At 38.6% G+C, this 12729-nt stretch overlaps 2 protein-coding genes across 2 annotated transcripts; one reads left to right on the forward strand and one right to left on the reverse strand.

Moving 5' to 3' along the window:
- Positions 1-208: 208 nt before the first annotated feature.
- Positions 209-2925, reverse strand: LOC110906802 (E3 ubiquitin-protein ligase RFWD3). The gene is made up of 4 exons (XM_022151880.2): positions 2550-2925; positions 944-1019; positions 748-837; positions 209-556 (listed from the first exon to the last, which is right to left on the reverse strand). The coding sequence occupies exons 1-4, from the start codon at positions 2876-2878 to the stop codon at positions 383-385; spliced, it is 669 nt and encodes a 222-aa protein (XP_022007572.1). The 5' UTR covers positions 2879-2925; the 3' UTR covers positions 209-382.
- A 7692-nt stretch (positions 2926-10617) lies between these two features.
- On the forward strand, positions 10618-12493 carry LOC110924387 (dual specificity phosphatase Cdc25). The gene is made up of 3 exons (XM_022168402.2): positions 10618-10764; positions 10835-10979; positions 12041-12493. Exons 1-3 carry the CDS (start codon positions 10682-10684, stop codon positions 12206-12208), a joined length of 396 nt encoding a protein of 131 aa, XP_022024094.1. The 5' UTR covers positions 10618-10681; the 3' UTR covers positions 12209-12493.
- Positions 12494-12729: the final 236 nt, after the last annotated feature.

The following is a 12729-nucleotide window of genomic DNA, read 5'->3' on the forward strand; positions in this document are numbered from 1 at the left end:
TCTTTGACGGGCTCGAACCCTTGACCATACATTTGCTTTGAAGCTTGGTTGCTGGTTTAGATCATAGATTTGGTTTTACATAATTCAGTAATTATTATTCAAAATATCTTTATCTATTTGATTTTACATAATACCTCCTTAGCCGGTGCAACAAAAGATTGAACTAAATTCATGAACCAATGGTCAAAAATATAGGCAAAATAACAACTTTGCAATGAATCTTTCCTTTTTTCCTCCATAACCAGCTATTAAAGATGTACAAAATTCCCCATGCAGTTAATATTAAAAACATAACTAGAACATAGCAATGCAATGCATGCATAATATTTCTCGGTCCTTAATTCATTCCCAAAACGCACACTAGATTGTGCAAAGCATCAAACTACCGACTGTTCTCTGGTGCCTGCGCCCTAAGCTCGTCGCATATTTGCTGCAAAATATGCAAACGTGAATCAAAATCTTCCGCACGCTGCTTCAATTCATCCATGCAAGAAAATACATACTGCTGAAATTCATTAAAACCCTCTCTGGTGTATGGGAAGTTGATAGTAGAAGCCTGCATTCATATTTGTACACTTGGCGAGTCAGAAATTGTCACCCCTAGTTTTCCGAACCCAAAAGAAGTTTAGTATGCAAAACTAACAAAATTCTTTTTGCAAATTTTTAAAAAGTTACTTTCGACAAACAGACTGCATCAAAAGAAAATTATAACTGTTGATACAAATATATATATATATATATATATACCTCGTGTGGCTTTTCATCGGCAACACAAAGCCGAGTTGCATAAAGAACTCTAATATCCTTCAATGTGCATAAGCTTTTGCACTTAGGGCACTGGTAACAATCAAGAGAAAAAGTATATAATAAGAGAATTGATCTATAAAATCAAAGATTTTCTTTCTTGGAATTTTTATAGGCGACAGCGGACAAAGTGACAAACCTTCCCATCACTTTGACACCATACGAGCCACTTTCTAATGCATGACATTCCATATATATGCCCACAAGGAAGACAGCTGCAGCCATCACATAAACGTCATGATTAACGACAAGAATATGCAAGATACTTTGCGAGAGATTGGTTAATAATAGATCGTACGGCTTCGTATGCAATCATGACAACTGCTTGAAGGCAGACAACCATCCAACATACACATTGACCCCAGTCGAGTGCTAATAGAACACTAGCATGATTACATTGATATTGTGAAGAATATGAATGTAAAGAAAAGGTCTAGCCTGTTTTTGTACTGAAAATTGGTCAAACCCGAAACAGTATATGATTCTTACTGCTAAAAGTGCAAATTATTGTTGTAGTATTGTCATGGTTTTTACAAGTATGATGAATTTGAAAATTGGCTCCTCTTCATATTCATTGCTCAGCCAACAAAATCCATGCTTTTTAGCCTCCAATTTAATTCTCAATTCTATACAAATGATTTTACGGCAGCATTACTAAATTTTGCTTGCCAATTGATGTGTAAAGTGAGTAAAACTGTAAGACCATCAACAAGAGACCAAAAACGTGTCTAATCAACTCCATCGAAAAAAAAAACCCTTTTTCTTCAAAAACACCCAAAACTCGCCCAATAAGGGTGGTCAGGGCTGTAGTGTGATAGTCACTTGTGATGAGTGATAGCACACTGCGACGAGTGTGTTATCACTTGTGGATGAGGGGTAACTCGTGATACTCATCGTGTGTGGATATATAGAGGAATGTGTGTGCGCGTGTGTTTGACTTTGGTGTTAAGGTGTGATTGGGGAATGTGTGTGTGTGTTTGACTTTGGTGTTAAGTTGTGATGAGTGTGAGTGACTATGTCAATTGGTGATTAGGCGTGGTATGTGATGAGTGATCACCATCCCTTCCACCCAAAAACTTTGTCACATCATCACTTTTTTTATTTGAGTAAATTACCTTTTGAGTCTCAATGTTTTAATGGTTTTAACCATCTAAATCCAAAATCAAAAAGTTTATCGCTCTGAGTCCCGGATCGCTCGTTTTATAACGTTTTGAGTCCAATTTTTTAACACTTGCACTTTGATTTTGGATTCAAGTGGTTAAAACCACTTAAACACATGGACTCAAAACGTTATAAAATGAGCAATTAGGGAGACAGAGTGTTAAACTTTTTGATTTTAGACTCAAGTGGTTAAAACCATTAAAACACAAGTATTCAAAAACTAATTTACTCTTTATTTTTAACCAATCATCACTCTCTAAAATTTATATATAAAAAGTACAATGGTCTCACCCCAATCAATTTTTTCTAGTTATCGGCCAAGAACTACACTTCAAAAACGAGCTATATATACAACAGTAAAGCCAGATGATGTGGCATTTTTGGAGGCTAAAAACAAGAAAAAATGGCTTATTGGTCAAGCTCTAAACCAGCATCAGGTTTTGGCAGATCAGAGTGGTATGAAATACAATTCTTATCGAACATGTCACATATTCCTGATTATTATGAAGCAGTTAAATGATTAAAAAAAAAAAAAAAAAAAACTTTGTAAAATTATAACACTGTGTTGGCTTGAATATTCATACCAAATTCGATGATCTCCACCACTAGTCCAACTTTCAAGGCAAATAGAGCAAACATCAAACTCGTCTCTCTTCGTCTCATTCTTTTCTTCATCATCACCACCACCACCGTTCTTTTTTATCACTGGCTCACACTCATTGGACGATATCAACTCTTCCACTTCTTCGTCTTCATAATCATCATCATCATCATCTTCCTCTTCCTCTTCTTCATAATCATCGTCATCTTCATCTTCTTCTTCATCGTCGATGTTGTCTTGTTCTTCCTCAAACTCTACTACTGCTGGGTCTTCTTCCATGTCGATCGATGTATTATTGTTATTATCTTCCATTGTTCTTGCGAAAACTGGCGGCTCATGTAATGATCATAATTTAGGTTTTTGCAATGGAAGCATGTGGGTGGTTTTATTTATTTAGTGGAGATATAGATAGTTATATTTTAACGAAAACTGCCTCTTTGGTTTTAGTCCTAGTTCATTGCTAATCCTAAATTGTTAAAGTTAAGTTTAGGACTTATGGGGTCTAGTTTATGAACCATTAAAACTTAGCTTTGGAATTTAAAATTCTTGATTCATGGCCTTTTATATTTTTAGGAGCCAATCCAAGGCGAAAACACAAACCACCCCCTCCTCTAATCCTATCATTGGTTTTAGGGGTGTTAGGGGTTTTTTTTCTCGGATTTCAGGTTTTTAGGTCGGGTTGTTTGAGTTTTTTTTTTCTAGGAATAAATGACACGATAACCGACCTATTTAAAGTTCGGGTTGTTCGGGTCGGGTTTAATTTTCGGGTTTAGATTAAAATGAATATATAAATGTTTTTTATAAATGACTAAAAAATATCATCAAAATTCAGAATTCAAAAATCATATGATAACATCATAATGTTCAAAAGTCTCAAAACTTAATGTTTCAAATAGTAGTGACTCCAAACCAAAACGTATCTATAAAAAAACACAATAAATGTTTGGGTTTTTTTCGGTTTTGTGTTTTTGGGGCCGGGTTGCAGATTTTGGCCATGAAAAAATGACACGATAACCGACCCATAGAATCTTCGGGTTGGTCGTGTTCGGATTTTTTAGGTTCGAGTTTTTCGGGTATTCTCTAATTCAGGTTCCGATGACTTTGAATTCGAGTCGGCTTTCGGACAAAAATGAACAACCCTACTCGGCTTCTCTTCTCGATGTTTGATAGATGACTTTCGATAGATGGCAAACGACAATGGATGAAGGTTCCAACGATGCTACATTATATGGGTGCTAAACGGGTCATGTTCGCAAGTTGACGGGTCCAACCCGAACACGACTGTTTAGCCCAGTTTTTTTACATATTAATATTCTAAATTTACAATTTTACAAAAAAAATGAAAATGTATATACATATATTCAAGTGATCAGGCGTGGCGATAGACTTAATAACAAATGTTCGGTTGTGAGTTAGTCGTCCATATGTCAACTACATCATTGCTAGCCCTCGATCTTTTGCAGCTTGCACCTAAGCAATTGAAGATTTTAAACATTTTCACTAGAAAAGAGTTAACGCAGTGTTTTTTATGGTATCCTTTTACAAATGTACAACAATAATAACCATACCCTTAAAATCCATAGAGAGTAAAACTACTAGAAGGGTCTAGTAAGAGTGAGATGTAGACAAATCATACCTTTATATATTACAAGGGGAGCGTCTAAACACTGGCTGGAAAGGTTTTTTGGAGAATTTAAAGAGATTGATCAGTTTCTGGAATGGGAACCAAATCACACATCATATGAAAATCCTCACTCGAATTTATCTCACTTTTGTCCTGGGTTTGTTGTTATGTTTTGCTACTCGGACTGGGGTGGGCGCTGGGTATTTTTGCTGGTTTATGGATATGGGGTGGGTCTGGGTGGTGGTCTAAACTTGTGCTTTTTGTTGGTCATTATTGGGTCTTGGGTTACTTGGGTTGGGTTGGAGATATAAGGGGGGTGGAAGGTAGTTTTCTCCCCTAGATTCTGGTGTTTTTTGTGGGGTTCTATCTCTCTCATCTTATATTTTTGGTCTATAGGAACTGAGTCTTACTTTCAGTCATTTTTAACCCGTTTAATGACTAGCTGAAGACAATACGGGTGGAATAGGTTTTGTTGTATGTCTGGGAATGACATGAACCCGGGAGACATAAGGCAGGTCTGGCTAGAGGGAATGTCTGTTCGGTGCAGCCACCTTTGGTCCCACACCCCTATGCCAGAAACCCTTGTAGGTCCTAGAAACCTTCTTATGTTTACTAATTTGTTTTGCAGGGTGGGCGGGGTCTATTATTGGAATGCCACAAATGCCCTTGTCCATCAAATATTGAAAGAGAATTTATGTCGTAAGTTGATGTATCGGGCTCTTGGGAGGTGGCTGATGTTCAAATTTCGGACCTTTGAGAGCTGGAAGCATCAAGTTTGGATTGTGTTTCGAAAGCTGGATCGATGTACTGGTAGTCCGCATCTGTTGTTAAGTAAAGACTGCAGGGGTATATGTTAGATTATAAACTTAATTATGTATGTTTATTATGTATTTTAGGATGTTTTAGTTTATTACGTAATTAATTATCGAACCGAGATGACGAATTGGTGGCACCGTTTCATATAGCGGTTATTCCCGCCAATTCCAACAACCGTCATTCTCATAGGTATATATATGTATTAACCGATAACATTTCTGGTTACCAAGATATTTCATAATATCCAATTTACAGTTTCGTGTCCATTCTGTTGTGTGTATGTCTGTTATCATGCACAAGACAGGGGTTAATATGGAATCCACTTCCAAACATTATAGATCCAACTCGGATGTTTATGATTATCTGACAAGTGATAATCTTCCGCTGCTAATATGTGGTATCAGAGCCACGATGGGAAATCGAAGAAAATCGGTAGATATTATACGATTCCGGGCGCTACCGGATGAAGAATTCCGGGCACAACAGGATGAAGAACAAAACAGAGGATACAAAGACGAAAGACGAAGGAGGATGCGATTGGAACAAGATGTTGTTCCAACAATGAATTACGTCTGCAAGAAGAACGGTGAAATAACGAACGGAATCGATAAGGATTCCCAGAAGTTAAAATACGGACAAATAAGTGTCCCAAGTTTCAGCCATGAAAGGGTTGAAGACGGCTATGGTATGGGCCGTAGTATTCTCGATGACGAAGAAGATGAAGACTCGTATGTCTTCGTAGGCGATATGCAAGATGATGTTCCGATGACCGGAACCGTTCATGAAGACAAGAATATTATGAAAAGAACCGTTCGTTCGAAGGAAGATGAATCAGGATATAAGATTATGTCGACCAACGACCGCTGGGCAGTAGTGGAAAACGATGTGGGTTATGAATATGATATTGTAGAACTGATGAGGACATTGTATGCCATGTATCTGGACATATTAATCTATTACTACAAGTTCAGGGCTGTGCAAGGAAAAGCGATAGATAAGGAAATGGTGGAACAAGACAAAGGTTCATCGGATCTCTGCCATGAAGAAGGAAAAGGGACGGAGATATTCAAGATGAAGAGGCGATCCATCACTATGCTTTGTTTGCCGGTAATGACTGGGAAGGGATGAAGAAGATGCAGGCAAAACGACCCGGAATGTCCTCATACATGCTTCTAAACATAATTAAGCTTAGGGGAGTATGTTAGATTATAAACTTAATTATGTATGTTTATTATGTATTTTAGGATGTTTTAGTTTATTACGTAATTAATTATCGAACCGAGATGACGAATTGGTGGCACCGTTTCATATAGCGGTTATTCCCGCCAATTCCTACAACCGTCATTCTCATAGGTATATATATGTATTAACCGATAACATTTCTGGTTACCAAGATATTTCATAATATCCAATTTACAGTTTCGTGTCCATTATGTTGTGTGTATGTCTGTTATCATGCACAAGACAGGGGTTAATATGGAATCCACTTCCAAACATTATAGATCCAACTCAGATGTTTATGATTATCAGACAAGTGATAATCTTCCGTTGCTAATATGTCAAACATAACCAAGTTTAGAGGGGTTATGTTAGAAATATTTAAACTTAGTTATGTTTATTATTTATGTTTATTATCTATTATCTTATATCTCAAACTTATAAGTAGTTAACATATGATAAGGGAACGATTATTAGGTGATATGTAATGTAATAAGCGGTTGATTAGCGGGAAAAATGATTTCGAATAACTGTCTGCACAGTTACCCGCCAAATGTAACCGCCAAACTCATATGTATTTAAACTTATTGCCGGCAATATGTTCGGTATCAAGACAGTTTCTGTTACACTGAAATTGTCCACATTCTTTCTCTTATCGTTCTGGTACATTCTGCATCATTACATGTTCTGTATATATGCTCGAAACATGTCTGCAAGTCTCGTGAATACTTCCGCTGCATCTGCAAGTTCTTATGCACGAGACAGAAATGATCCGGGTTTCCAACATAGTGGTATCAGAGCCACAGACAGATCTGATGCAGAACTTAAACCGACTGCCACAACAATGCCATGTCAACATTGGATGGATGAGAAAAATGAAAGAAAGCGACGAACCCATCGTGAATGATTGTGTTAATACTGTCATTTGCCTGGTCATCAGATTTATACATGTAAAACCAAAGAGAATGATGAAGAGTCACAACTCATTCGACAAGCGATTAATGCCAGTATAAGAGCACAGGATGATGAAGTGCATTGCCGAGAGGAGATGGTCGTTACAGGAACCGACGGTGGGCAATGGAAAGATATCTGGTATGTTAATCCGACGTTTAATCATCATTTTGTGGGTAACATAGATGTTTTCAAGCGTGTAAAACATATAATGGGGGTAGAAACTAGATCCGGAATGAATAATTTTTTATTCATCCGAGGAGTGGGTGTAGTGGAAATGAAAATGGGGAATGAAACACTAAGTGTTCCTAGTGTTTTCTACTCGCCGGACATTGATAGAAACGTTCTAAGCCTTGAACAATTAACCCTTCAAGGTTTTACGGTTCGTCGATCCGGTGATACATGCAAAATCTTTCCCATGTTCTCATCTCCGGTGATGAACACAAAGAATGATGTGACGGGTTTAACGAAAGAGGAGGAACTTGGAATGAAAGAGAAAGAAAGGCTGCAAAAGATGTGTGGCATAGATGACGAATTCAAGAACGATTATTTGAATTCGTATTTCGAAACACTAAATGTTTCGGATGAAACAGAAGTTGATTGGAATCTAATGATCTTAAAAACATTAGAATTCCACGAGTTTAATGACTGTAAAGCGCTGATCAATATGCTAGATGATCGTGAATACGTGTTCAAGTATAGAATTGATCTACAAAAGAAATTCGAAGAGATGGTTCGATGGTTTCTAAATGAATATTTGGGGATCACTCATAGACCAATTCCATCCTACACTATGGATCAACGAAAGATAGATTTACTGAGTCTATATATGTTGGTTGAAAAGGATGGGGGATACCAAGATGTTACTACAGAAAATATATGGCCAATTGTTGCAAAGGATTTGGGGTTGGAATATAAAGATGGAGACTACATAAGGATCGTGTATGCAATGTAACTAGACGTACTGGAATACTACTACAAATACAAAACGGTCCAAGAGAATGTGCAGGTTAAGGAAGTAACAAATGATGATGCTGACTCCTCTCAACGAAGCCACAGGAAAACTAGAAGTGAAGACATGGGCTGCAACGATACATCAGGGGGGAAGCACCAGGAATTTGAGCCAACACAAGCTGCGTTCTATGCAGGAATAAGAGACGATAACTGGCACCAAATGAAAAGACGAAAAAAGTTCAATTTCAATCAAGCAAGATGGGCCGTTGAAGAAGCCAACGGAAGCGTCATGAATCAGGCTCACAAACATAACCAAGTTTAGAGGGGTTATGTTAGAAATATTTAAACTTAGTTATGTTTATTATCTATTATCTTATATCTCAAACTTATAAGTAGTTAACGTATGATAAGGGAACGATTATTAGGTGATATGTAATGTAATAAGCGGTTGATTAGCGGAAAAAATGATTTCGAATAACTGTCTGCACAGTTACCCGCCAAATGTAACCGCCAAACTCATATGTATTTAAACTTATTGCCGGCAATATGTTCGGTATCAAGACAGTTTCTGTTACACTGAAATTGTCCACATTCTTTCTCTTATCGTTCTGGTACATTCTGCATCATTACATGTTCTGTATATATACTCGAAACATGTCTGCAAGTCTCGTGAATACTTCCGCTGCATCTGCAAGTTCTTATGCACGAGACAGAAATGATCCGGGTTTCCAACAGTATAATGGTAAAATGCCCTGCAGTTATCATCAAGGCTTTCAGAAGGTCCCAAGATGTTTGTGGTCTGTTATATTTGAAGGCCCAAGTTAGACGAGTGTTAAAGTGCTGCTGTAATAAATATGGTAAAAGAAGGCCCACTGTTGGGTTGCCTCAGAGAAAACAAATTTGAGGTATGAGGAATGTTATTACCGTAAGGGCTCTAACTTTTGGAGGTACCTGGTGCAAGCCCAGTGTGTTATTCTATTCGCTAATTTGGGCTCCTTTCCCATGGTTAAAAATTTTAAGTTGGTGGAATGGTGACACGTCATGTCATGCCCGGTTTCAAAAAGGCTCCTCTCCCATGGTTAAAAATAAAAAAGATGAGTGACTAAACACAGGATCGAATCTGTAAGAGTGCAACAAAACAAAGGGCCTCGATGCAAACTAGAATCAGAGGGGGTGTTTGGCCTAGCTTTTAATTTTTGGCTTATGCTTATATTTTAAAGTAGCTTATAGCTTATTTTCTATCATTTGATAAGCTCTTTTTAAGTGTTTGGATTAGCTTATAGCTTATTATATATCATTTGCCCTTACACAAAGAAGATTCTTCAAATAAGCTAAAAAACCATCTTCAAATAAGCTTCTTCAAATTAGCTTAGACTGCGGGGTATGGGGCGGGAGTTTGGGCGTGGGTAGGGGAAAACGCCCAAGCCACCACCCCGGGTGGGCATGGGTTTCGACGTGGCCCTTGGGGCATGGGTTTCAAGCCGGGCGTGGGGCGGTTTGGCCATCCTAGTTGGCTGAATATCATTGGCTCACCCGCCACGTCATAGCGGGCCATCCCAAAAGTTTTGAATTTTTAAATTCAAACCGTTGGCTTGGCCAAGCGGTCACCCCAACCGGTCACCCAAACCCCAACATCCCCTATAAATACCCCCAAACCCCAACCGGGTGGTCCATCCCAACCCCCACCGTGGTCCCAAACATTCGATATCCCCACCCGCTGCCCCAGCCGGTCACCACAAACCCAACATCCCACGAACCCGCTATGGCATCCTGGACCCACAACGAAGAACTTGCCCTAGTCACAAGCGTCGTTGACGCTATGAAGGGGCGGCCACCGGGCCAAACCAAATATTGGACGGAAGCTTTCGCGGCCTACCGACTAAACGTCGGTAACGACCGCCACAACATGAACGTGTGCCAACATAAATGGCGCGAGCTACGTCCCAAGCTCGAGCGTTTCAAGGCTTACTACGAAGCCGTTCCCGGGGGCGAGTTAAGCCACGAGGACCGGGTGGCGGTGGCGAACATAGAGTTTCGCGGCAAGGAAAAAAAGGCGTTCGACAAGATCGACCTTTTTGAAATTTATTTAACGCTTTAGGTTTCTTATTTTGTAATTTTTAGGTTTATGTAATTTTATAAATATTAATGAAGTTGTATGTTTTTTTATAAATGTTTGTGTGATTTTTTTTAAATTTTGTATATATTTTTTTTAACTACCCTGCCACGCGGTGCACCCAACCCAAGCCCAAGCCCAACCCACGCCCCACCATACCCCGCGGACACGTACCAGGTAGTGGGGGGCTCCCATTCCACGTGTCAGCACCCGCCCCAACCCATGCTCAACCCAAGCCCCACCATACCTCGCAGTCTTATATAAGCTAATAAGCATAAGCTTAAAAAGCTAAACCAAACATCAATTTAAGCTTATTTTGTAAAAAAAAACTAAAAAAGCTATAAGCTTTGTTAAAAAAGCTAGGACAAACACCCCCAGATTCTCATCAATCTCTACCCTCACAAACTCGATCACTGGCACTCCACTTTCTGCAGCAACAATGGCGAAAACCATATCTTACATAACCGGATCCGACCTTCTCTCCCTCAAAGAACGCGCCAGCGTAGCCATTGTTGACGTCAGGTAAGGTAACCCCTTCAATCTGTCTTAACAACACTTCAATCATCCGATTGATTATTAACATATATTGCAGGGACGATGAGAGGAGTTACGAGGGTCATATTGCCGGTTCACTTCACTTTGCCAGTGATTCGTTTCAGGATAGGATACCGAATCTTGTTCAAACTGTTAAGGATAAAGGGAAAGATACCTTGGTGTTTCATTGTGCTCTTAGTCAGGTGTGTCTTGTTGTTGATTGTTGGTTTTTTTTTTTTTTTTTTGGTTTGGGATAGTGATTTGGTTTAGGTTTTTTTAGTTAGGTTTATGACATATGGTGAATTAGAACTCTGTATGTTTTCATAATTAGATTTATTTTAAAAACGAAAGAAAGCGCACCGAGGCAACAAGGTCTAAAATCGGAATCCGAGGCGCAAAACGTAAAATCGGACTACTGTACGCGAGGGGCAAAGTGCTATAAAAAATTTATATTGCTACCTAAAATCTAGCTATAAATAAGCTTTATCAAAGGCGTTTATGTCCTGAAAGCCGAGGCTTGAGGTGAGAGGCGAGAGATACACGTACGCGACGAGTTGCTGCTCTGTGCGCAGCCAAAAGCTACATCTCTTTCATATCTTTTACATACCAACCTTCTTCATCAAGTAAACTTTTCATAATCCTTGCATCCTTTTGATCATTTTTACACATCAACTTCTTCCTGACCCCAATTTTGACCCACATGTGCCAAGAAGCACTGCCTGAAGTCCTTAAAGTGTTTTTTTTATAGCCTCACGCTTTTGGTACGTGTGAGGCATGTTCTCTAAAACCATGCTCTGTTATAGATCTTTTGTTCACATCAGTACATCCAATTTTGCAGAAAAGAATGTTGTTGCATCTACAAGCTAGTTAAACACATGCTCAGCATCGCCCGCAGTACCTGTGCTTGTTTACGCTTCGAAATCCTCTTTGCGTAGTTGTTAATAGCGAATAGTGCTAAATAGCGACAAGCTACCTATACGCTACATAGCGATAGCGAGCACTATTTAATGTTTAGCGATAACGTATTAGATTTTTTTTTTAAATTAGCGTTTTATTCACGAATTTAAGGTTTTTTATGCAATTAGTGAAGATTACAGCTGTTTGGTCGATTAAAATGCCTAAAAAATCGTTTTTATATAAACTATTATATATAGGTGATCAGTTCTCAGCACAGATTGTAATTTTATAAACACAATTTCACATTTATATACTCGGTGTCTTCCCCAATGTTTGTTAAACATTATAATTAAGTTATCTATTTCAGGTTCGTGGGCCGAAATGTGCACGCAGATTTGCAGACTATCTTGCAGCAGGAAAGGATGATGCAGGGATTAAGAGCATAATGGTGCTGGAACGTGGTTATAATGGTTGGGAAGCATCTGGTAAACCGGTTTGCCGTTGCAGTGGAACGACCTGCAAAGGTGGATGCTAAATCCTGAACTCTGATAACATTATATGATATATGCGCTATTTATTATGCATCATCTGATAAAATGCATGAAGTTGTGTCAGGGTAGTTTTACCTGACTAAATTCCTTCTGTATAATCCTACATATTAAATGGTTGTTACTCCATTTATTGGAAACATGTATCTATGGTTTGGAAGTGGTTATATATATTTATATATATCCACTTGTTTCGTTTGATGTTGAGATCTTTTGACTGAAAAATTCAAATTAAAAGTACGCCTGCAAAACAGACGGGTATGCTGGGTTCAGGTCATAACGTGTTTGGATTGAATCGGGCTGCTAAATGGGTTGGGCTCTTTTACACTAAGTTCTTAACAGTTATTGTGACTTGTATGAATATAGAAAGGTTGTATGTAGGGGGGGCAATTCTGACCCAAACAGCACACAATGGGTCAATCTGGGTCTTTTTTTAAAATATATTGGGTGAATTTGGGTGAGGAAATTTAGTTAAGGGGGTCAAATTGGGTTATTTAGAAAATAAAAA

Source organism: Helianthus annuus, chromosome 2, assembly GCF_002127325.2.
Source record: "Helianthus annuus cultivar XRQ/B chromosome 2, HanXRQr2.0-SUNRISE, whole genome shotgun sequence".
NCBI lineage: Eukaryota > Viridiplantae > Streptophyta > Magnoliopsida > Asterales > Asteraceae > Helianthus > Helianthus annuus.